Source organism: Pinus tabuliformis, chromosome 3_1 (assembly GCF_031772625.1).
Source record: "Pinus tabuliformis cultivar Carrire ecotype Pingquan chromosome 3_1, CPIR1, whole genome shotgun sequence".
Taxonomy (NCBI): domain Eukaryota; kingdom Viridiplantae; phylum Streptophyta; class Pinopsida; order Pinales; family Pinaceae; genus Pinus; species Pinus tabuliformis.
The window spans coordinates 99,181,280-99,208,603 of record NC_142301.1 but is presented as its reverse complement, the minus strand read 5'-3'; the positions used below and the strand labels follow the sequence as shown (position 1 = coordinate 99,208,603).

The following is a 27,324-nucleotide window of genomic DNA, read 5'->3' as shown; positions in this document are numbered from 1 at the left end:
GGTGGTCTTTCTCAAAGCTCCTTGGAGGTTTAGCTTTAGCATGGTTTCATTATTCATCACACTGATGGCAGCCCCAAGATCAATCAGGGTGTTAGGGACTATAAGGCCATCAATGTGCACATCTACTACAGGGCTTCCAGGGTCTAGATATTTCGGGAAGATCACCCTCCCAAGCATCAAATCAGATAATTTCCCAACAACATTTATGGTGGGGGTGTCTCTTTTTATTCTCACAAGATGTTTGAAACATTTGTCCTTGATGACCTTATTACAGATGGGAATATCTTTAATAGCCCGGAGAAGGGGTATTTTATCACACAAATTCTTTAATTCTCCCAAAAGTTCAACCTCTTCTGGGTGTGTTGTCTAGGGTGGATCAACCTCTCAGGAAAAGGAGGTGGATTGACTTGATGAACACTCTATTCCTTCTCTCCTTCAAGCTCTTCAGGTGGAGAAGGTGGATGGTTATCTAGAAGCACTCTCCTAGACCGAAGGTTGATCTCCTGTATTTCCACAACATAAGTAGGGTAAGATGTCTCTCCATTGTAGACCTGCTGGGCTTGCTTGTTGTTCGGGTTCATATTTGGTTGAGCAGGCATTTGAGGTTGCTTAGGTGGAGTAGGATGAGTGAGTTGTGGCTAAGGTTGGGGTGGAGGTAGTAAAGTAGGAGGTTGGTTAAATTGAGGCCTCCACCCTTGTGATGGGTTTCCCCATTGAGAAGATTGGGGTGGATATGGTTGAAAAGGATGGTTGACAGGTTGAGGAGGATATGGAGGAGAATATGTCTAATAAGGGGGCATGGACTAGGATGGGTGAGTGGAAGAGTACCAAGGTTGCAAAGGTGTATTCTGACTTGGATTATCTTAAGAGTAGTGTGCACCTTACATGCCTTGTTGATATGGCATAGGTCCTTGAGGTCTTCTTTGATTGATGAAACACAGTTGTTATGACCCCCCTTCTGCTCGTTGACATACAAATTTTAGTCCTGGAAAAGAAGCGCACTTGTTTGTTGTATAATTTTCTTCATAGACTAGGAATACCTCTATGACATTTAAGGGGCAGTTGTTCCTAGGATGTCTTTTGGTGCATCTTGGGTAGAAAATAACTAGTGCACTTTCTAATTCCTCCTGATTTCTTTTGATTTGCATGGTATCCATTTGCAGTGAAAAGGTATGCAACATTTCACTCTTGAAATCCTACAACATGTTGCCTATCTCATTCTTAATGGAATTTGTGGAGGGAGAGGAACTGACCAAGCCTTGAATATCCATATCCTTCTTTTTAGTATCCCTAGAGTGATTCTTGAACACAATTTTAATGCCATAATAGGATAATTGATAGATATCTACCCTAGACAACATGTTGAGGGTATCCAACATGTCTTCCCCGACCCCTCAAAGAAGAACTAGTTTGAGTGATTTAGGATCAAGGGTGCAATTGGCCCTCCTATACCTGAGTTGAAATCTCTCCTCATAGTCTTCTGGGGATTCATCAAGCCCAAGATTCATCCTAAATATTTCTTCCTTGGTTTATTTGGACCTACAGTAGTCCCTGTACTTGTTAAAAGGCTTTTTGCATTTGGGCCCAAGTAATGATGCTAACCCCAGGAAGACCCATAAACCAGTGCAAGGTTGCATCCTTAAGGGTAGAGGGGAATAATTTCAGCATCTGTTCATTAGAAGCATAGTCATAGGTCCTACAAACAACAACAAATTCAAACATGAAGGTATTAGGATCCTTAGAGGTTAATCCATGGAAGTGTGGAACGGAAACAAGGCTTATATTCTTCATTCTAGCCTCTCCATTGGTCTCTCTTATTGGGACAACCTCATTGTCCCTGTTTTCAACCATAGTTTGGGTAGGTGAAGTGGGTTCTTCTTCTTCCCCAATAGGTTATTCAAAAATTTCAGGTTGCTCACCTAGAGGGTTTTCTAACTCTCCTGTAGTTAGAGAGGGAAGTTGACATTCACCGAAGAAGAGTGAAGGTTGACTGCTTGAGGGTGTGGGGGTTTTTGGTAAGAATTTTCCTTAAGTATATCTACATGTACGGCGCATAAAAGAAAATTTTTCTCTTTTTATTTTATGTTACTTCTTCAAAATTGTATGCAAAAAAAAAACAATGCTTAAGCAGAAACAACATCTACCTAGACACCTCCCTGACAACGATGCCAAAAAATGATGAGCCCTGGTATTGCACCAAGAATGTTGCAACTCCTAAGGGCTCCCCAACTCAAATTATCAACCCAGGGTTCGTATAAACTTCAAGGTGCTATATGCACAACAGATAGGATTCCACTCATGCCACCCTCAATTATGATATTAGATCAAAAAGTGCTCAAAGACCCTTCCTTCTACTGAATTAGAATGAAAGCTTGATAAAAGGACAAATTGGAAATTGCTTCTAAGTATGAAAATAGAAATTCCATTGACTCAACTTGTAAAACCCTAATTACTCAATTCATGAAAAGATAAAGGCTAACCTACTTACATAAATGAAGCTATGTTATCTTGTAGAATTCATCACACTACCTCATCTACTTGCAGAAAAGAAACTAATCTATCTTGCATAATTCATCAAACTACCAATCAGAATCATAGGTACCATCTACCTAGTCTATACTTTCTCATAAATCAATAACTTATTTGCATGATAAAGAAACTAACTCTAATTTGTTTTTGTAGTGAAGACAAGGAAGGTTTGGAGTAGCACAAGAGCTTTTCCTGATCATATTATCACAACTGGAGGTCATAATGCATCTATGCTAGGTCAAAGTTGCAGTGTGGGTCGAAATTGATGAAAAAAAGGTTGCTACAGGTTTGCTACAGGCGGTTGCTACAGGAGGCCTGTAATGCTATAGGCAGGCCTATAATGCTACAAGAGGGCATCTGAGTGGTTTTTTAAGGTGAAAATATTTGCTTGAGGGTATGGAGAGGTGAATAGTAGTTGAAGCAAATGAAAGAAGGTTGGTTTGAGCCCCTAGCCAAGATCAGGACCTCTCAGAGGCCTGTCTTGCACTAGGATGAGTGCTCTCAGTGACCTAGACATAATAACTTATAAAATAGGGTTTTTGGGACAGAGCTTGGAGGTGGAAGGAGAAGGTGAAAGATCTCAAGATGAAAGTGATGAGGGTGCCCTTCTCTACATATAAATCAACCCTGCAATCAATCACATGCATGCATCCATTTATCATTTACAAAATGAAATAACTTATGATGGAAAAGATAAGTTGAATTTAAATGACATCTAATTCATGAAAACCACTGATCTACTCACTGAACTAACTTCTAAACTATAGAAAGCAAATGTAAAATAGGACAACCAATACTAATCTATTTCCAAGAAATCATAAACAAAATATTTTTGGGTTGTGGTTGTGAATCCTTCCACAAGAGAGGTGATGTAGAGGCTGAAACCACATGATTTTATAGGTTAACTTCTACTGAAATGTAAGAAACTATGAACTGCTTGGAATAAAAAAGAAACATAAGTACAAGAAGAGGGACCAACACCTCTAGGTTGGGCACAAATCCAAGGGTCTCAACCCTCTGAAACTAACTCAGATGCAACTTAAAATCCAACTTCTCATTATCAAAAAGTGCAAGTCTAATACATCACATAAAAGTTGAAAATAACAATGTCAATGCTTGGAGCTCAATAGCTACACCTAGCTGAACAAAAACTTTGAATCCTAATGAGATCTTCCTCTAGTTTATTTATACAAAAGGGAAGCTGAAGCAACTCCCTTGAAAATAGGAATGGTTCCCTCCTTGATCTCGAAAATGGTGGATCTTGTCCTCCTTGATCTTCACTTGGACTAGGAGTCACTCGGCTGCCAATGAACTCGAATTGGTGAGAGAGGATATGGTGATCCCAAGCCGAGTTTAGGGAGTTAAGGAGGTGGACAAACCCCCTAGATTCTCTCCTAGTTGTCTCCATTGAGCCCCTGCATAATAATAGCCTAAAAAATTCCCCATTTTCCTGCAATTAAACCACATACTATGAAAAACACCTTCTACTCCTCTTACTAAGAATAATATAATGAAAAATGTGAATTAATGCAAGAGAAGGGTATTTTTAAGGCTAGAGGATGGCATATTAATCTTCAAAATGTACATATTGATGGGAATCATCAGGAGCAATGCAAAATAAAACTTGGAAACCTATAGAATTGAAGACAACATCAATAGAACAACAACATATATGAATGACTAGACAACCACAACATAAATTCTAGTGTAACCACCTCCCACTTCCTCCTTAAGGATCATAGGCTATGGGAGGTGTTATTCGTTTGACTCAATATCCAAGGTCTATTATGAAGAAATGAGTATTACAACATCATTTTCCAAAGCCTGTGAAATTTAATTTTGATACCACCATTGCATTCAACTTGTCGCGAGATTTCTAGCGATATAAATTTTATCTCAATCCAAGTGCCAAATCAGAAGTTGTGCTTTTTAGAAGTTCTTTCCTATTAAAGAGGCCATGTCATGAAAAGAGCACCACGTGGCCTCCTCTTGACCCAAGTGACATTTCCATGTCATTAACATAGGGTCCACAAGCACCATACCATGGTGGGTCGGGTTAGCTGCATGTTAAACATAATTTTGTTGTGTAAAGGAGCCAAAGGCCAAGGTTTCCCACTGCGGTGGAGTCCCTAGATCCACGTCAAACTAGATCTAGGCCTGATGGGCCCACCCCTTATGCATTTCACACCAGATTGGTTTCATCTACCCCCACTCTACTCATATTGTTGGATGTGTTCAATGCCAATGGCTGAGAGTTAGTGCGGTCCATCCAGGAGCCACATCTCACTGGATCAGCTTCTTTACTCATTCATCTACGTGGCTCCTTTGCATAACTAGTGTCAACAACCTAGAGGTAGGATTCCATTCTGCAAGGTTCTATCGTTGGATCAACCACTCCCCATGTGATTAGTCAACAACATTTTTTGCCTAATTTCCCGGTCGTCTTGTGACAAAGTTCTACTAGGTTGGATCCATCATCAAATCACCCCTTACACCATTGGATTTGTATTTCCACCATTGCATCAACCCTCCAACAATGAATACGATATCTGGTTTAAATCACATTTAGAGTGTCGAAAAGTATGCATCCTCACCACCCCTAGATCCCTAGATCTATTCATTATTTTGGACTGAAGACCAAACTTGGAGTAATTCGAGCCTTCATAAGGGATGACACCCCAAGATGGGAACTTCACTTAGAATGAATCAAACCCTAGAGAAACGCTGGTCATCACAAAAGTGGCTACTCCTTGCCAGCCCTGTACCTTGGATTTCAGGATTTCAATGACGCGTTAAGGAAAAAGGGAAGAAAGGAAATTTCTTAAGACAATGGGGTGATAACCCAAATTCCAAATTACCTAGTAGTCATGGTCTAAGGCCAAAACACTAACCTCAAAAAAATATTGTGCCATGCCCAATAACAAACAGGGATCCCAATATACACCAAGTTTAAAATAAGAGAAGGAGCTTGGCCTCGAAGACCAATTTACACAGACTATAAAGTTGTACGAAGAGAAACATATAAAACAATCTATCTCTATTGTCTTGTTGTAGGTCATTTAATCTTATTTAATGAGAGATGAACCATCAACCATCCCAAAGGACATATCAATTTGTATACTACTCAAAGAGAGCTACAATCTATCTCTTAAAACTATGATAACTCTAAGCATTAAGTTGTTATGGTCCTCAATCACATCCATAATATGAATGTGTATAAATCCATAATTCATCACCTTATTCATGAGAAAATTATCTACCAACACAATCCAAGTATTCATTAAAATTCCTAGTATATAATATGGCCCGTTAAATATGAGTATGATAGCAAACTCCACAATGCAATTATTCATTATATTCAGAGACATATAAGGTAGTTGCCAATCATGAAGGTTATAACAATGAACCTCAAGCATTAATTCATGAATATATAGGACCATGCCTTAGTCAACGACATAACCAAAAGTATCATAAACCATAATCCAAATATGCATAAACCATTATACTTATATGAGTGTTTTAGGATGGCTAGCAATTGAAGGAAGGACTTCTGCTCTCCACCCAACCATAGGTCAACTACACTGCAACTTTATTTTTTTACAATTGACAACCCCTGAGTTGAATCCAAAGTTTGAGAGGATGCTTTCTCAAGGAAGATTCATATCAATGGATTTCTTATACACTTGGGAGATGGAGTCCACTGTCAAGGTGGTTTATCAATTGGTCTCTAGTAGTAAGCACCACAGTGACCCATTCACTCCTCTGAGCTCATTCATAGGGTTTCACCTAAGGTCAAGATGGGGTATTACTCAATCCAAGAGATTGAATCCACTATCCAGGTGGTTTATTAGCTGTGTTTTCATAAAAAGCACCACAAGGGTCTACGATCCATTGTCCAGGTGGTTCATACGCTTTTCAAAAAGCACCATAGTGACTTAGATTGTCCTGTTTAAGTGGTTTATGAACTAGACAATAGGCACCACAATGATTTGGTCATCCATTGAGCCTCTCACTAACCACTCAAGCATAGACACACAATCCAGTGGCCTCAAACACATAATAATAGGGAATAACATCTAAAGTCACAAAGCACAGGGCTCAACAATTAGATCCAGCTTTGCTTGGTCATCTTTGTCATGGCTTTGTCAACTCCACACACTCCACTACAAGCTACAATGCAATCTCTCCACATTCCAAAGGAATATGATTAATACCCAATGGAAGAAAATTCGAGAACGTCTCCCCGAACCCCCCTCATTATGTATCACTTTTTCTCTCTTTTCTTCTCCCATTGTTTTCAATAGCTTTCCCTTTTTTCCATTGATTGTTTAGTTGTGTATTTCTTTGAGGTTATGACCCCTCCTTGATCTGCACGAGAAATGGGGATGGGAACACGTTCACAAGACTTTGTTTAAGCTAGCTATGGCTCTCACTTGGCATTACACAATCATATTTACAAACATAGGGGTGAAATAAAATGGGCTATTACATTTGGGATCCAAGTGGAAAGAAGCAGATTGGAAACTTATGACCCGAAGTTCATAAAAGTTTCTACCTTGGGAGTCTGATGTAGGAGCATATTCTCTCAATTTAATGTTGTTGGCTATACCTAGAATGTATTAAGGCCCATTAAGGGATTGGGTACCCTAAAAATGTAAATATTGTAATTTGTCTATGATTTACAAGTAGATCTAGAAAAGTATAGATAATGATGAGTCATTGATGCAATGCTTTCTCATGTAATCAAATCTTGTTGTTAGCAAGCTTTGTGAATTTGAGGGATCTTAGAGAGATATTTTTGGATCTAAAAGATATCTTAGGAAATAGTGTAAGATCTAAATTATTTTCAGGTATCAATCATGTTGAATATATGCATTGTAAGCCTACATGCATAGGGGGTAGGAGAGGTTGGATAAACAAAGGAAATTGGACCATCGAGGCATAGAAATAAGTATATATTTCTAATGGAATGAAATTGAGGTTCATATAGTGTTTATGAATTGTCTCTGTGTTAATTAATGGAAGAGTTTCAACATCTGTGTGAACCTAGAACTAATGGTAGATTTAAGTATAAATATGTCAAATGACGGTTAGATTTTGTGTTAAAGGTTAGAGACAATTTAAAGTTAAATTAACTTGGAAATGATTTTGTGCACATGCAATCATTTTATGAGAGTAGGAGAATGAGAGTGTCATAATTTTCGTTAAGAGGAGAATTGGGTAGAACACTCAAAATTCTAACAATTTCATAAATTCAATTTTGTGGAAGTCTTTGGGAATACCCTATACAATGGTAATTAGGGTTTTGTGAGCAATCTTAAATTGATTATGTGTAAATAATCGAAGGCCCTTTATGGAATTGACTAAATATATGGTCGACGGGTGAAGGGATTTCCTTGAGTGTTAAGTGGAACGAAGGTGATCTTGTTGTATAGCTTTGAGTATTGAATCAGAAAATCATGTATCAGTTGGACTGTGTAAAAAGAAAGCAATCACATCTCATGTGAAAGAGAGTGAAAATTTTCAAATGTTTATCTATTGCATTTAAATCAAAAGAACTCAGGCTATAATATATATAAATCACAGTGGGGGAGGTAGGAGTGGAAGGGGTCCTTATAATCCTCGATGAAAAAATAGTGACTAAATTTGCATGGGGGTTAGGAACAACATCTAATATTATGGCAGAGTTCCTTGCACTATGGAAAGGATTGGAGGTGGCTATAGAAAATACAATTCAAAATATTTCAGTATATGGTGATTATTTAATCATCATTCATCAATTGACTAAGGCTAGAGGCCTAATAAGTTCCTCATCTCTTCCTATGGCACAAAGAGCAATTAGTTTTGCTTTGAAATTTTAAAAGACTAAATTTTATCATATCCTCAAGCATTCCAATGTGGGAGTGGATGGGTTAGCTAAAAAGGGCTCCAATTTAGCGCAAGGGAGACTTGAAATGGATAATATTAAGTGTTACTGCCCTATCCCTTAGTTCTCACGAACTTTGCAAATTATAGAAAGGTGATTTGGGGCTCAACCGCTCCCAAGAGACACAAGTTTGATCTTTGGATAATATATCATCTAAGGATTTAAGGCACAACGAATTCCATTATCAACTTAAGGATGGGTACATGGATGTTTTTTAGTTCTTCCCTATGGAAGGTGGCTGAAATATACAGCGCCAATTTCTGACGATCCTCAAATCTCTGACCTATTTATTTCTTGTCCCAACTTCTTAATTGGGATCTCAAATGTTTGGGCTCTCTGATCGTTCTGAGATAGTGGTGTCTTTCCATTTGTGACTCACTTGGTGGAAGGTGGTTTGGCTATCCTCGACTCCGATTAGGAATGCCTCAGATGGGAAAAAAGAATTTATGGAAGCCGACCGATGCCTCCTCACTTTTTTCATTCCTTTGTCCATCCAATCTTTGGTTTATGGATTCAGATCTGTGGTGGTTTCTTGGTTCATGTGTTAGTGGGGATATCTTTTATATATCGATTACCCAACCTCCCTATATTATAATCGAGTCTTAGGCTTATGGTGGTTTTGTGGTGGGTTCTTCATTCTATTATGGTTAGAGTAATTGGGTGTCTAGCTCTGGTTTTGCTATGTGCATAAAAAGTTCCCAAAGATGTGATGTTTGGTGTGGGTGGCCTTCAAAGCATGTTGGCCAACTTGTTTGTGTTTCCCTTCTTATACTTGATCACTAAATGAAACTTATGTAGAAACCCCATCCATTTTTAATACTTATTTTGTTGTAGGTTAATCTAGGCTTGTAGGCACTGTAGCAGTTTGTATTTAGTCGCCCCATGAAATACTTCATGATGGTAGCATATAGGAATTCCTCCCTACATTAAGACTTCTTGCATAACATATGTTAGGCCCCTATACTACTAGTGTAACCCCTTATTGTTATTAGTATAACCCACTTATTATATTGATGTACCCATGTAGTGCCCATATTGTTACTATTGTGCCCCATAGAAGCCCACTATTGTTATTATTATGCCCTTACATTATTATTGTTATGTCGGCTCTGATTATGTTATAACCCCTTAGACTCCTATATATAGAAAGGAGGTCTTTTCATTTGTATCATCCAAGAATAGTTCATTTATGTAATGTAAAGGAGGTTGCCCCCTCGAAGAGGCTGAATTCTAAGGCGTGGATCTCTCTTTTCTATCTTTTTGTGAGCTGGTTTCATAACATTTGGTATCAGAGCTTTGGAATTCTAGGGTTTCGCTGCTCCAAAAAGGTCATCGTGGCATTTTTGCTATAACTTTTTTTCTGTGACGTTTCAGAAGTCGCAAAAAAAACCCATTTGAGAAGAATTGGCGCTGAACCTTGGGTTCAAACTTCAGAGCTTTTTGCGTGATATTTTCGGAGATATGATCTGAGGAAGTTGACCTTTTTGCAGACTCCTGAATTACATTCAAAACAGGTGATCTGGGGAAAATCGTCATAACTTTCTTTCTGAGCATCGGATTGAAATTTTGCAAGAAGGTACAGAAAGAGGACAGACTGCAGTTTCTGTTTATATATTTTTCAGAGTCAAAGGTTGAAATAGTGACACGTGGTACTTCATACAAGTTCGCTCTACTGAAATAGTCTATAATCAGGTCACTGCGGGAGATTGTGCATAACTCTTTCTTGGAGAATCCAATTTGGATCAGACTTGTGGCATTGGAAAGAGGACACAGAGGGCTACTACAGGTCACAATTTCAGAACTTAAAGATCTGAAAGTACAGAGTTACAGTCGTTTCAAGGTAGAGCTCCTAAAATCAAGAAAAAGCAAGATGAGGAAGTTTGATGGCAAGGATCCGGTAAATTGGATACTTCAGATGGAGCAATATTTTGATATACATGGTGTAAAAATGTTACAAAAGGTATGTATTTCATCTTCATATTTAGAACTAGATCAATTTTTATGGTACAAAGGGCTTTGTTCTCGTAAAAAACTTGTTACGTGGTCAATTTTCACGGAGGAAATGATAGCACATTATGAGGATACAAAGAGCAACACCTTCTTTAGAGCAACACCACAACAATTGGAAAGAGTAAAAGGGCTTTGTGACATAATGGAAAGCAAAATTATGGAAACGAGGAAGCATACCCCTCACAACAATAAATATGGAAGTGTTGTTTCTCCCAGCCTTCCACAACCTACAAGGGTTACACCACAACAATTGGAAGAAAAAAGAGAAAAAGGGCTTTGTTACAATTGTGATAGCAAATGCACTAAAGGTCATAGGTGTGCTGAGAAGAAATTATTTTACATAGAATATGAAGAGGAGGAAGAAAAGGATCAAGAAACATCAAAAGAAGAGGATATACGTCAGGACACCACCCCAGAGAAAGAAGAAATGAATCAGACCATATCTTGTAAAGCATTGGCAAGAATTACCACTCCTCAAACTATCAAGATAGAAGGACACATCAAGAAGAAAAATGTTCAAGAAGTGAAAGATCACATCGAGCATCAAGAAATGAATCCGACCATATCTTGTAAAGGACTGGAAGAAATTACCACTCCTCAAAAGATAGAAGGACATATCAAGAAGAAAAAGGTTCAAGCAGAGAAAGATCATATCGAGCATCAACAGCAAGTTCTCCAACTTTTAAAGGATAACGCCACTTCAGTGCAAAATCAAATGAAACAACAGGTAGATCAACATCATATTGAAAAATGTTTTGATGTAAGTGATTGGGTATTTTTACTGCTACATCTCAAGCAAGCTATTTATGAGAAGGAAATGTTGGAAATACTACATGCACTTAAAAAATGGCGACCTTGCCGAATGGGAAGACGCTTCAAGGATGAGGATGTGGAAGCATTGTTTTGTGCTATTTATATTATCCAACCAAATTGGATAAATGAAGCAACGGATGAATGGAAGAAGAACGAAGAAGTATGGCCACTTATTCAAAAGTTGCAAAAGATCCCAATTCAAGCAATATTTCCAGAAATTGAAGAGGAAGGAAAAATCATATTGGAACCTAGAGCAGTCACAAAAACAAGAACCCGACAGCTACGAAATCGATCAATTTCAGAGTATCTCATCAAGTGGAAGAACTTACCCGCTGAATATTCCACATGGGAGGACAAGAATTTTATATAGAAGCATCAAGAACTACGTTACCGGGTGCAAGCCCCGGAAGTGATGATTGATGCTATGTGATTCGTTCTCCACATTTCACTAGTTTCAATCCCACTTCTTCACCCCTGTGAGCATCACCCGATGCAATGAGTGCTAAGTGAACTATTCAAAAATCATGAGATATTAGTCACTTTACGACTACCTCTCATGGAAATGGTCATACTTTGAATGACTTACTTAACGCAGTTGAATCCCAAAAATGATATCTAATATAATGCACTGCGTAAATCCCCCATACTTAAAAACTACTCAAGCGTTGAGGACAACGCTTTTTGAAGGAGAGGGGCATGTTAGGCCCCTATACTACTAGTGTAACCCCTTATTGTTATTAGTATAACCCACTTATTATATTGATGTACCCATGTAGTGCCCATATTATTACTATTGTGCCCCATAGAAGCCCACTATTGTTATTATTATGCCCTTACATTATTATTGTTATGTCGGCTCTGATTATGTTATAACCCCTTAGACTCCTATATATAGAAAGGAGGTCTTTTCATTTGTATCATCCAAGAATTGTTCATTTATGTAATGTAAAGGAGGTTGCCCCCTCGAAGAGGCTGAATTCTAAGGCGTGGATCTCTCTTTTCTATCTTTGAATCATCCATCTTAGCTTCCATGCCCTTTATCTTAGATTCCACGCCATTTATCTTAGATTCCACGCCACTTATCTTAGCTTCTGTTAGCTTTTGTGAGCGTGACATTTGTTGCACTTGTTCTTGTAATTTTGATATATCAGGTAGCATTTCTTCCTCTTCTTCATGGGTCATGCTAGAGCTTTCAGGTTCCTTACTAGGTGTTTTCATTTTCTTTCCTCGGGGCATCAGTTACCGATAATAATGCTTTACTATGCCCTTTGAATTCTGTTAAACCAAGCTTACACAAAAATAAAAATAAAAAACTACACACCTTTTTTCACTTTATAGAAGCCTGATATTGAATCTGATGTCCCTCTGTAATTTCGGATCCACTTCAAAGGACTATTGCGAGTTTGGTAATTCCAAAACTAGTGCTTGAATGATCGTATTCTTTAACTCATCAAAGGCCCTTTGTTGATCCTTCCCCCACTGGAAACTATTACCACTCATTGTTATGGACGTGGAGTGGTGTTGCTACTGCTAAAAATCAGGCTATGCATTTCATCAGGTATTGTGTTGCCCCAAGGAAACTCCTGACCTCAGAAACACTAGTAGGCACCGACCACTTCATGATGGCCTCAATCTTGGAATGATCTATCTTCAAATCTTCCTCACCTATTAAATATCCTAGATACACTGAGACTCCTTTGTAAACTCACACTTCTTGAGATTTTCCAGCAACTAGTGCTTCTTTAATGTCTCTAGCACCTGCATCAAATGTAAGATGTGATCCTCCTAGGTAGCCTTGTATACGAGTATATATCCAAATAAACAATAAGAAATGAATCTATAAAAGAGAACACTATATAATTCATTAACTTCATAAACATAGTTAGTGCATTGCATAGGCCAAATGACATGACTAACCACTCACACAAACCTTATTTGATTTTGAAGGCATACTTCTAGATATCTCCTTCCCTCACATGAACCTCATGATATACCTACTTCAATTCTAGCTTTGCGAAGTACTTGGTTTGCTAAAATTGATCCAACAGATTCTCTATCCTAGGCAGGAGGTACATGTTCTTGAGTGCAATTTTGTTTAACGACCTATAATCAGTACACATTTTCCAAGTCCCATCCTTCTTTCACACAATGATGATGAGAAACCCACATCGTGAGGTACTTGGTTGAATGACAACTTGTTCCAACAGTTTTTACAACTGCTTCTTATCCTCACTTGCTTTTATAACAAACTGCCTACACAACCTAATGTGTTAACAAGGAGTCTGGTAATAACTAGATCTCATGCTCCACTTCCCTCTTGGATGATAGCCCTTTAGGATCCTGGAACACACCCCTATTTTCCTATAACAACTCTTCTAGTTGTTGTTTATGTTCCTTAGTACAGCTTTCCAGGGATGAATTTTCTCTCATTGGCTCTTCTACAGATTAATTTTATCTTAAAAATAATAAAACATACTTCTTGCTAAAAGTAATTAGTTCCTTGGCTTGGTCGACACTTACCAATGAAATTTTGGACTTGCATTTGTGTGCGTTGATGGTGAAGGATTTTCCATCCTTGATGAAATGATACTGGTTGGATCTTTGCATGAAGATTGCATCCCACATGTACATATAGGGACTTGTAAAAACCACTCCACATGCAACAATGTGAACTACATGTAGTGCTACTTCATCAATAAAATCAACGCTAATAGAAAATCTGATTTTGCACTATTTGGTTACCTTTATTTCCACATTTTTATTTACCCATCCCAATGGATATGGGCTTGGATTATCATGAACTTCCAATCCCAATTTTTTGACCAACTCTACTACAATGAGATTCACATATGTTTCTGAGTCAAACAAAGCATCACATTTTGTTTTCTTAACCTATATCTTTATATGGAAGAGTTTGGTTATTTCGTTCTCATCTTATTACCAAAGGCTACTGAAATTCACCCCCTTTTCATTGATGTACATACAATGTTCTTATCCACATTCGAACTGCTTTCCACCTGATTACTTAAATACGTGGCCATGGTATTTTTCTTTTTAGAATCTTTCTTTTTGTTTTTCGAGTTGAGTCCTGGATGCAACTTCCAACACTTCTTCTTTATATGATTATGGATGTTACAAAGGTTGATGGGATCTTTACATTGGTGTATTGTGGCTAGTGTCTTGTCCCCCTTTCCACTTCTTCCCCTCCTTGGAACCTTCCTGGTTCTCCTTCTACTTTGACCCACTTTATTTCCCTTTCTTTTATCCTATGTTCTCTTTATACTGTGCCTGTACATATGCCTCTTCCACTGATCTAGGTTTGAACAACTTCACTTGCTTCTACAAATGGCTATGTAGATCCCCTAGATACTTGAGGAGTACGTCTAGGTTCTTTGAGGAGATAGCCAACATTCTAGCCATATTTCTAAATTTAGTGGTGTACTTCTATAGGGATCACTAGAGGGTCCATAAGACATGCCAAGGAATAGGGAAGACTTATGAGAGAAAAGATTGAAATCAAGAAATATAAATAGAAATCCATGTAAATAACTTGTCAGAGAGTGATTAAGATGGAGCAAATCAAATCCATGAGGAACCATAATTTTCCTTTGAATTCACCTTGGATATGTGAATGCATTCAACCCTCGTGCTAGATGTTATCATCTTACAACTTGAATGCTTGCCTCGGCTTGAAATGATAATGAAACATGGGAAGAGAAACTAATATTAAATCATTTGATGGTCGTAGACAACCATAAACTTGTACCATGGATATGATGAATCTCCACTTGAGCTTAGACATTAACTTTGTACTAAAACCCACTGCAACTAATATGGTGATAGAATTGCAACTGCTCAAGAAATTTAATCTAAATCAAGAGACATAATTCTACTCTACTACTTTGCGGATATTAATTCACAATTTAGAACAACATTCACAAACATGCATCAATCACATACACAAGTACACATATTTATCTAGGGGAAACCAACTGGTAAAAAACCCTTAATCCTGCTTGCATTAATTAGATGAATAGAGAATCTATTACGATTGCTAGATCCAACTCTGAGCTCAACTTGCAAAAGAATAATTGTTCTCTCTATTGATTGAGAACTTTTGGCCAACACTTAGCCACTTTATGCCTCAACCATCCTCCTATTTTCTTGCACAATTCCTGAGAAAATTAGCTCCTGTTATTTAGGAATTCCGTCCAAATTAATTACGCAATTCCCAAGGATTGATCACTGATTGCAAGAAACACCTGTACACTCAAAACTAGTCTACAACTAATGTTACACTGCCTTGGAATCTCCAACACAACTGATAAATTCGAATTCCTTGCATGCATGAGCTATTTTTGGTTGATTGATCAATTAACTACATGATCTCTGAGTTAGACCGCTGTCCCACTGCACAACTGACCTCCAACTAGTTCTTTTTATTGTTAAAACTAGTTTAACTGAGTACAACTAGAAATAACCAAACTAGATTGCTACAAATTAGCAATCAACACATGCAAATGGAAATCCTAGCCCACTAACTCAAGTTTACTGAGCTAACTGAGTGACAAGAGCCATGTCACCTCAATTAACTATCTCCAAATTGTCTGTTGATGTGGAAACTTCGAATTTACTCAATTTGACCAGGGCTAAGTCAAATTGAGCCTTTTTTGCTACACTTCTAAATACTCCCTCTTAGCAAGAAAGGAATTTTCTACCATCCATATCCAACACCTATGGAATGTAATATAGCACTACCTCTCATTGTTGTTGTTGTTGCTACAACAACTACAACTGAGAATCATAAAAAAAAGTCTGTCTACTACTGTCTACTGGGAAAATTGTGCTATTGTTGACTTTGCTGTCAACACTCCTATGCACTCCTCAATATCTTACTGACACTAATCCTCATGCTACTGAATACTATGGGCTCCTGTAGCAAGGTAATGATCCATGAGGAAAGTATATTGTAATTACTACTGCTCTTCTATGGACCCTGCCCAAATCTTTGCAACTTCGAGACTAGGGCTCTACATCACCCCACCTCACTCCTAGAGGTATAACTGAAATTGCTCTTGCTTCCCACTTAGCTTGAACTCTCCTTCTACTAGAGGTCTTTGACTGATCCTCATCATCATCATCCTGTTGGTCAGCCCAACTGCCAACTGGCTGAGGCTCCATTTTGAGAGGTCTATCATGCTCCCTCTCAACCACTACATCTCTAATCTCTACCTTGCTCCTCAAGGCTGCACATTCTCCCACCTCAAGTTTATACATGTTCCTGAATCGAACACGTATCTGCTTCACCTGCTCGATACTTATGTGTCTCAGAAAGGCTCTCCCTTTACTGAAGATTACATCCCACGGTCTTCCAAAATTGCTATAAAGATGACATTCTTCTTCAGGCCTAGTACAAACATAACATATTTGAGGCGAAGAGGGGATCTTGACTCCCTCTTAAATGTTACTGTACCAATCCTGATAACATTGTACCTTTCATCGTCTTCAAATTCAATATGCATCTGGAAATATTTCTCCTTCAGGTCACTGAAAAACTCTCTACACCCTATCATGTGGAATGAGGCATCTGAGTCCAAGTACCACACACTCCCCATCATAGTGCTGACCATGCATGCAATCAGGGTGAAGTCTAACTTGAATTGTGAAGCCAATGATTCATCTGCTGCTCCTATTGTAGGCTCCTTCTTACTAGACCTTTTGTGTGGACACTTTGTAGCATAGTGCCTGAATTCATGAGAATTGAAGCATTTTATTTTCGACAAGTCTTTCTTCTTGCCCCCTTGGCTAGATTCAACCTCACCTTGGGAATTATTTCCCTTGGCCTTCAATCCTTTTCCAACTAGAGCAAATTCCTCTTCCTCTTCTATGGATGTTACTCCATCTTCGGTATCTCTCCTGATTTCTTCTTGTACCAAATAAGACCACAACCCTTCCCAATTCAGTTCATAGAGTACTGGTAGATGTGCCGGGATTTTAGAAGGCCTAAAAGAGGTAGGCTCACTAGGTCATCTTCTGCAACATTTACACCAACCCCTTTGAGCTCATCTCGAACTTGTGTAAATCTGGAGAGATGTTGCAGAATAATATCATTCTTCTACATCTTAATGTTTCGAAGTTTGTATTCTAGGGTCAATTTTCTATGGTCATTGCTATTCTTGAATAACTTAGTCAATGTCTTCCACATTGCGAAAGGAGTTTCTTTCCCATGGAGACTCGAGATCACAGGGTGTCTCACTCCCTCTAGAATTATTCTTCTCGCATTGGCTACATCTTTCTTCCATTGGGCTAGGTTTTGGGCACCAATTGATCCTGGTTTTGGAATGTTTGTCTTGAGATAATCCAACAATACATTTTCATTAAGCACTGCCTCCATGCAATCCTTCCAAGAAATGAAATTTGAGCTGCCTTCCAAGGCATACTCTAATCTCAGTCCATTGAAGGTCATTCTGCCAACTCTGAGGAAATCCTACTACACTGAAGCTGCAAATTCGAACCTCTTGAGGAACAACTTCAAAATTCTTGTTCTAATGTGAATCTTGCTCTGATACTATATAGAAATATGGTGATAGAATTGCAACTGCTCAAGAAATTTAATATAAATCAAGAGATATAATTCTACTCTACTACTTTGCGAGAATTAATTCACAATTTAGAACAACATTCACAAACATGCATCAATCACATACATAAGTACACATATTTATCTAGGGGAAACCAACTGGTAAAAACCCCTTAAGCATGCTTGCATTAATTAGATGAATAGAGAATCTATTACAATTGCTAGCTCCAACTCTGAGCTCAACCTGCAAAAGAATAATTGTTCTCTCTATTGACTAAGAACTTCAAGCTAACTCTTAGCCACTTTACGCCTCAACCAACCTCCTATTTCCTTGTGCAATTCCTGAGGAAACTAGCCCCTGTTATTTAGGAATTTCCTCCAAATCGATTCCTCACTTCCCAAGGATTGATCAATGATTGCACGCAACACATGTACACTCAAAACTAGTCTACAACTGATGTTACACTGCCTTGGAATCTCCACCACAACTGAGCAATTCAAATTCCTTGCATGCATGAGCTATTTTTGGTTGATTGATTAGTTAATTGGATGATCTTTGAGTTAGATTGTTGTCCCACTGCACAACTAACCTCCAACTAGTTCTATTAACTATTAGAACTAGTTTAATTGAGTACAACTAGAAATAACTGAAATAGATTGCTACAAATTAGCAATCAACACATGCAAACTGAACTCCAAGCCCACTAACTCGAATTTAATGAACTAACTGAGTGACAAGAGCCATGTCACCTTAATGAACTACCTCCAAGTTATCTGCTGATGTGGAAATTTCGAATTTACTCAATTTAACCAAGGCTAGTCAAATTGAGCCTTTCTTGCTACACTTCTCAACAATACATATGCCTCTTTCACTGGTCTAGGTTTGAACAACTTCACTTGCTTCTACAGATGGTTGTGTAGACCCCCTAGATACTTGAGGAGTACGTCTAGGTTCTTTGAGGAGATACCAAACATTCTGGCCATATTTCTAAATTTAGTGGTGTACTTCTATAGGGATCACTAGAGGGTCCATAAGACATGCTAAGGAATAGGGAAGACTTAGGAGAGAAAAGTTTGAAATCAATACTTATAAATAGAAAGCCATGTAAATCACTTGTCAAAGAGCGAGTAAGATGGAGCAAATCAGAGGCATGAGGAACCATAATTTGCCTTTGAATTCACCTTGGATATGTGAATGCAGTCATCCCTCGTGCTAGATGCCATCACCTTACAACTTGAATGTTTGCCTTGGCTTGAAATGATAATGAAGGATGGGAAGGGCTATTGAGATTGAATCATTTGATGGTCGTAGACAACCATAAACTCGTACCATGGAAATGATGAGTCTCCACTTGAGCTCAAACATTCACTATGTACTAAAACCCATTGCAACCACCATCATATAACCATTAAGTGTCATAGACTCCTGTCTATGTGGAGTGAATGCATTATAATGAGCACGGGATTGACACATTGTCATATCCTCACCCTTGAATGCATGGTGGGATGACAACAATGCATCCCCCCACCTGTTGCTAATCAGTCACCCCCTCTGGGGAAGAAATGTCATTTGAGGCCAAATCCAAGCATTTCTTTTTAAGAGGAGAATCAAGAAGGGAGTGCCAAAGGTGGTTGAGGGTTGTAGCTTAAGCTATGCATTATTCATTGGTCAAATAGACTACAATTTTGTTACCACCAAAATCAAATGAAGGGGAATGACTACCCATTCTATGTTACATTCGAGATGCCAACTATTAAAAACTTTTATTGCCAAATTACATATTAAAAACATCTCATATTTAATTAGATTTTTAAAGCTTTCTAAAAGTTATAAATAAAATAAAATAAACAATTCATATAAAAATAAACTTTAAACCAGTGAAACTATAAATTATAAAACAAGCTTTACATCAAAATATCCAATGCAATAATAAAATATTAGTATGGAAGAGATATTGTAATATTTATGTTATTGTTATGCTATCTAAATATTTTGACTTTGTCAAATTACAAAAAAATAAAAATAAAATAAAAAACAAAAGTTTTATATATATATATATATATATAGGAGTAGTCTAACTTACAAAATGACCATCATGATCGTTTTATGGTTTCAAGCACCCAAAGTGATTAAATTTCTGGAGGCGCAGAATTTTCTTCATATTCTTCCAGGTTTACACCAAGAAAATTTTTAAAGATGGAAATTTATCTTAAAGTTTAGAAACCTTGACTATCTTACTAGTCCTTACTATGCAAATTGTAAAATGTTTGGTGACTCTTTTGTAAAAATATTCAAATTTCTAATTATTTTAAATAGTCTCTATATAACATTGGTGATTAATATGCAAGTTATAAAATGTTTGGTGACTCTTTTATGAAAATATTCAAATTTCTAATTATTTGAAATAGTGTTGATTTTTAAAAAATAATTTTTTTTTGGAAAAAAGTATAGAAAATTAACCTACTAATCTCCTAAAATTTTCTTTGGTTATACCAGAAATTTCATCCTTAATAAATCTAAAATTAAAATAAATTTACCCTCATTATAAAAAAACCTTTCGTATTTAATTACCCTTTTAAAACCTAACGATTCATATAAAACAAACGGTATATCACAATAACTGATGTCATAATAAAATATAAGGAAACTTTACATCACAATATTCAATGGAATAATAAAATATAATCTTCATTATAATTATAAATTATTTTATGAGTAAAATAGGAATTAATAATTTGATCACAGGTTTTAAAATAAAATTCCACTAACTTGTCTAAATAAAATAAATTCCGCAGGTTCCGGAATACATTTTTTTCCACAAATGGGTACCTATCACAACTCTTCAATTTATAATGATATTTAATAAAAGCTGTTTTCATTAGAACAAAATCTAAGCGTTTGAATCCCATTTCATCTTTTTGGGTGGAAACATGACATTTGAAGCCAAATATCTACGATTATGAATCAATGAATCTTGTATTCGCAGGTTAGTACATGCATGTATCTATAGCCAAACGTATGGAAGTGATGTGACAGGAATTGAATTAATTCAGGGTTAGAATGGTTGCCTAAATCTTTTGATACAGAGAAATTTTATCACTTAACATTACTGTTAAATTTTAAATTCTGAAGACGCGTTTAGGGCACTTGACTTCGCCATTATTGAACGTTCCCAGGCCTTATCACAGATTCAGATATATAGATCAGAGTCATGTATATAATATTAGTGAAATTTTGAAATAAACTTTCATAAATTTGCATACAAATTAGGCAGTCAAAGAGGACATACCCACAGTCAAAAGTCTAAAAAGCTTAAATGATTTCCTGAATGCCAAATCTTCCCGAACAGATGAGAAGTCAGCAAGGAATCCGATCAACAGAAGTCAAGTCTGCACAATTACAATTGTTGCAGGCTACCACAGAGTATGATCCATCCATCCTTCAACATCGGTGTTGTCAGTTTCAAGGAATGTCAAATTCAATTTACCAGTCAAGAAACGGTCAGGAGTTCTTCATGGTCAATCCTGAAGATGATCAGTAGGCTGGATTCTGCTCTGCCATTCCATAGAGTTACTTGTAAATTGTAATTCCTCAATTTCAGTGTTAGAGTCCTTAATGTAAGTATCATTAGTTGGAGATATGGATTTGGTATGCTTGGATCCTGTAACCATCTCTATGAGGTCAATCTCCTTTTTCACTTCAAAATCCAATTGGGGATTGGATTCTTGCAGCCACTTATCCAGGTTAAGCTGATTGTTACCACTCATTACAATATCCCCATCCCCACTGTTTGTATTTGTATCTGCAGGGATGCCTTCCAATAGAAAAGAGAGATTGAAGTCAGAATGAATTAATTGCTCTACCTCAGCTGAATCACAATGCTGCTGTTCAAGGTTAACATCAGCATTCCCTTGTTTCTGATTGCTCTCACTGTCCACAGTATAACACAGATCAAATTCACACAGAGAGAACATCTGGCTGGAATCCAAATCAAATTCCATGCACTCTCCTGTAGTACATGGACCCATTGATAAACTTGAGTTTCCATTATTTGAGGATGGATGCAGAATGCCATAGCACTCAATATCCAATGGAAACATTCCTCCCCCTCCTTGTCCATCTACTTCTGTTCCCTGTTCAAAATTATCATTAATTGGGCACTTTTCTGCTGGATTTTCAGCAGGTTTCTGAGGAGAATTAGTTATGTCTTCTATGACCTCCATTGTTGCTGTATCAGTGCAGTTTCCTGCTGCACTATCATTGATATTCTCTTGCTCTAAAAGTGGGGGCAAAGTCATATTGCTATGGAGGCTCTGCAGACTGTTAGATTCATCATTATCTGAAGGAATAAGAACTGAGGAACTATCAAACTTTAACAAATCGTTTTCTTCCAGTTTTACTTGCTGCGAATCAATGAGCTGAGATGAATTCATAACAAACGATGGCCGTACCTTAATGCTGTTTTGATCAATACCCCATGAATTAGCTTTCCCCAGCTGGTCGCAGGGATGACCATTAACATAATTAGTTTTATGTATTTTTTCCCATCGCCACAGAGTCTCATTCCATCTTGTTCCACTTTCACAACTTTCACTGAAATTATTACTGCAATTTTGCTTCGAAGAAGATAAGATGGTGCAATGAGCGACTTGTAAGACTGCCAATCCATCGGAATCTTCTTGATTGCGAGAAGAATTTGCAGTTCTGTATAACAGCTCGTCCACTTCTGAAGATGACAGGGCATCAGATATTGGTATTGCCAGTTGATGGGCTTCTCTTTCTTCAGCTTGGTTATTCCTCGAAGTTATAATCTCTGTTGCTAATTCCTTCTTGGTTTCCTCTGTTATCAAGTTGAGGCTCTTGATGTAGTCCTGTAAAATCGTTGGTTTCTGATGACTGCCATCTGCGGAACTGCCATCCAGAGTTCTCCTTGTTCTCCTCCGAGCAGTTTGCCTTCGCTTAGTGGCATTCCAGTGATTTTTAATAGCATTCTCTGTTCTTCCTGGCAGACGCTTTGCTATTTCGGCCCATTTGTTGCCGAGCTCTGCATGCGCTTTGACTAGCATTTGCTCTTCCTCTGCTGTCCACACATCTCGCTGCAATATAATGCATGTATAACTCTAGCATTAATACCCACAACTCTGCAATCTTTGACCACCATTCTGCTATTTATCAGTGAAGTGGATGCAACATTTAAATTAAGACACCCATGACTGGACATTAAAGTAGAGACAGAATTAGGCCTTTCTAACGAGGATGGGAGAGTTTCAATTTATTAATGACATTGATGCATTGGACAACGCAATTCACCAAGTATTTGAAGAATTGGGAAAAAATCGTCTAAACCCAGGCGCTTGTTTGTGATTGTGATAATCTGATTATGGTAAAGAGATTTTAACTGTTGCAGCTTGGTAACATAATAGATTTCAGAAATATTTTGGAATCTAAAGAATAACAGTTAGGTTAATTGTTTGACCTCGGATTCCAAAATATTCTTAGAACTTGCAATTAAGATAAATTCAACAAAAATGATCTAAACCAAAATTGACTTCCAATTCCAAAATATTTTTAGAATTTGCAATTAAAATAAGTTAAAGAAAAATTATCTAAACCAGGATTTTGTTTGTAATATTAGTCAGCTGTATTTAGAAGGAGATCAGACTTTGAAACAGTAGAACTCAAAGTAAATGTAACAGTCAAATTAACAATCATTACTGAACATTAAAGATGAGACAGATTCAGGCCCTTTAACAACCATTCGGAATTTTTAATTTCTTAAAGACATTGATGGGATTGAAATGCGCAATTTACTGAGTTGACTGTGTAAAGAATTGTGAACAACCCATCTAAAACCAGGCTATTGATTGTGATATTTGTAGGCTGTTTCTGAGAAGGACACTCTAAGGTCTGGAGAATCTGAAAAGACTTGCCTAATGCAGATTTTCAACCATTTAAAACCAGGCTATGGATTGTCAAATTTGTTGGCTGTTTCTAAAAAGGAGACTCTAAAGTCCGGAGAATCTGGAAAGACTTATCTAATGCAGATTTTTGCTGTGATATTGGTAAAATTTAATCAGAAAAGAGAGGAGACTTCAAAGGTATGGAAACCATTAAAGGTGAAATAAACCAGATGTAATCATTTTGTTTATGATAATTCTGAGATGTATTTAGAAAGGAGAGAAAACTTTTAAAGGTATAAAAATTGTCAAAAGTGAAGTCAATGTAGCATTGAAATTAAGGGAATATTGAAATACTTATGTAATGCAATTTTTGGTTGTGATATGGGTAACATGTAATCAGAAAAAAGCGGAGACTTTACAGGTAGAAAATATGAAAGGTAAAGTAAGAGAGATGTAATCTTTAAAAACTATTAAAGATGTATTTAATAATATAATATGTGTAATCAAACATTATCTAATTCTAATAAAAAAATTTATAAATAAAAACATAACTTAATCAAATTCTAACACAAATATTTATTCCAATGAAATAAAAAAACAGAACTTGCATGTAAATATAAAGTTATTTCTCTGAGTAAACATAGATCGAATTTTGATTTAAATATTGAAATTTGCACTTTGTTTTTACAGAGGCCTGCTAGCATGTTTAATTTTGAGTAAGATGGGGAAACCTTGATATTGGGTCGCAAATGGTTGTGCCACCGTTCTCTGCACTGCTTGCCCACGCGACCATCGAGTTTCTGTGCAATCTGAGACCATTTTCGTACTCCATATTCTTCTACAAGCTTTGCCACCAACCTGCAATATCTTTAATTTCTGAGTGACTCTGTTCTTCTATATTGTTAGAGAATTTTGCAGAAATTAGTTAAGAGATGACTTAAGTTAGTGAAATCCCATTACTGATATTTTGAGAAAAAGTTTTTAAGCCATTAATGATAGATGAGTGGAGTGTTGGCCTGAAATGTCAAACAAATTAATTTCGTAAATACAAATTTTTTTCCAAGTTCTTCTCATTAATATCTAAAAGTTGCTTTAAAAAAAATTCAATGAAAGCCACATGAAAGCCTGGCACTGAAATTCCTCACAAACAATGTCATTTGTGACTAGCCAGGTACCAAATGATAGTTTAATAATAAGGAAACATTATCCAAAAAATTGCAGAAATTAAACAGCTGGAGTTTATACTTACCTATCTTCCTCGGCTGTCCATTGGCCCTTGATTACATTGGGCCTCTTCTGAGCCTTGGAAGATCGCTTGACAATGCGCCTGCCCTGAACATTTCCTCGGCTTTGGGCCTGGATGCCACTAGTAATGCAGGAGGATTCTTGATTTAAGCAATTAGCAGATATGTTAATTAAACTACCCAAAGTGGAGGATGCATGATGTTGCAGATGCTTTTGATTCTGTTCAAGCTGGTAATCCAGGATCTGAGACTTGAGTGCCGGAGTTAAAATGGCATGATGGTCATTGAAACCCAATTCATTTTGAGTACTACTGTGCCCTGCAATGAATACACTGCCCAAATCACTCTTCATGTCCTTCAATGGCTCCTGCATGTTGCTGAATGCTTTTGTTGTTGATTGGAGGCCTTGGATTTCTGCAGAATTGTTGATGTTTGGCAAGAGCAGGTCATGCTTGGAATAAAATCCCACCTGCTGCTCTGAACTTGGGGTCTTGTTATTGCTGGAAAAGAAGAGCCTATGGGCTGCAAACCTGTCTGCTGCAAGCTGGTAAGGCATGATTCTTCCACCTGATCCTGCAGTTTTAATCAGTCCCCTTCTGGGGCCTTTGAGGGCCACTCTCCTGGTTGTGCTCAGGCTCGAACCTTGGACGCAGCAGCGAGTTTGAGTTTGAGTTTGTGTGGGGCATGTTGTTGCCGATTCGCCTGCACTGAAAATCTCATCATCTGCTGATCCTTCATTTGTATTTGTATTGAATGTTGAATATTGATGTGTGGCCTCCATGCCAGGACATGGACATTCTGTTAAGGCAGCAATATCGGATTTGCTGTGTGGAAATTGAGGCACAAGACATTGTGAAGTGAGAACATGAGCAGACATTAGTCAAATGAGTGCACACCAATAATCTAAGGAAGACTGGCTATGCTCGTGACAGCCTGAGAAAAATGAGATTTCGTGTACTTTGGGTAGAATTTGTGAACAAGAGGACGCTGAATTTGAGCATGGAAATGAGCAGACTCCATGGATTTGGATTTCTGTCCATTTTGATGTCAATGCACATTCATTTTCCTGGACATTTCGCTTCCACTCTCTCGTTCCTTTGGCCGTTGATCTCTCATGGCATCCAACGGTCCATATTCTCTGCTGACAGTGACTCCTCGACTTCTCATGCCAAGGTGCCGTTACGATGTCATGAAAACCCTAAAATGAGAATGGGACCCAACTAGGATATGATACATACAAACAAAACGAAGCCAAAGGCCTTTTTCGGAAATCCCATTTTTGGGATGTATGATCTACATTGCAAAATACATCGTGCTGTACTTGTAGAACATACACATATTCCTTGAACATATAGAAGGTTGAGTTTGGTTGCTTTCCTTGAATATATAGAAGAGTTTGTTGTAGAGTTTGTTGTTGGTGTATATGAATGTGTTAATTGAGATTATTTTGGGTGGTTGAGTAGAATGGTTGTTATTTTTTCCGTCTAGATTTAAATTTTCTTACTCACTATTCATTACCTTGCTAGAGACATGAATATAGAAATATTGTTATAATGGCTACATGTCTACAAATATATTTAAAACACAATCAAAATTGGTAAATGAATTTGAAATGCTAGAAAATGAAAATGCCTCAGCTTCATGTAAATTGAAATGCCCATGCTCCCACCATCTTGTCTCATTAGAAGCACCTTGTAAAAAAAAACATGACATAATTAGATTAGGTTTTCAAATATTTAATATCAATCCTATCAAAGGGAAGGCATTGAAAAATACATTTTCATGGGATTGGCCACAATTTAACAAATGAAATGTATGCACACTTGACTAGCTGTGCCTATTATGTATGGGTCATTTTCCCACTTGGCTAGCCCGAGTGTTATGTATGGGTAATTTTCCCATTGGGTTGAAATGGATTGCTAGAGATGAAGGATTCTGAATGTCAAAGGAGCAAGGTGAATTTGGTAATGCAAAGGTAAAGGGCCCAACCACTTTGAAACAAAAAAAAATGGTTGAGAAGTACTTGATTTCATCCCACAAATGTTGAATGGGATGAAGAATATTATAGTTCTATTAAATCTAGCTCATCCATAATTCTTTAAGGAATGGAAATTTTCGAACTCCTATTTCGAAATAGGATCTTGGAACCCATACTCTGAAATAGGTACACCCATCGATGTAACAAGTTAGAATGGATTGTAAGAGTTAAATGTAGCATTTAGTATTTTTTGTTTTTTCCATTATGAATATGTCATTTCCTTCTACATGAGCTTTTTATCTCTTCCGTCATTTTCAATGTATAAATATTTATGTTATCAAGA

General features: G+C 37.3%; 1 protein-coding gene across 1 annotated transcript; it reads right to left on the bottom strand.

Annotated features, from left to right (window-relative positions):
• Positions 1-21,377: 21,377 nt before the first annotated feature.
• Positions 21,378-25,880, bottom strand: LOC149185959 (uncharacterized). The gene is made up of 3 exons (XM_089409189.1): positions 25,009-25,880; positions 24,491-24,617; positions 21,378-22,955 (listed from the first exon to the last, which is right to left on the bottom strand). The coding sequence occupies exons 1-3, from the start codon at positions 25,878-25,880 to the stop codon at positions 21,378-21,380; spliced, it is 2,577 nt and encodes an 858-aa protein (XP_089265315.1).
• Positions 25,881-27,324: the final 1,444 nt, after the last annotated feature.

What these genes read in the sequence shown, in the direction of transcription:
- LOC149185959 (XM_089409189.1), bottom strand. Translation starts at nt 25,880, where the DNA reads ATGTCTGCTCATGTTCTCACTTCACAATGTCTTGTGCCTCAATTTCCA. An exon ending in TGGACAGCCGAGGAAGATAG is followed by an intron (nt 24,618 to 25,008) that starts GTAAGTATAAAC and finishes AAGATATTGCAG; the next exon opens with GTTGGTGGCAAAGCTTGTAG. An exon ending in ATTTGCGACCCAATATCAAG is followed by an intron (nt 22,956 to 24,490) that starts GTTTCCCCATCT and finishes ATTATATTGCAG; the next exon opens with CGAGATGTGTGGACAGCAGA.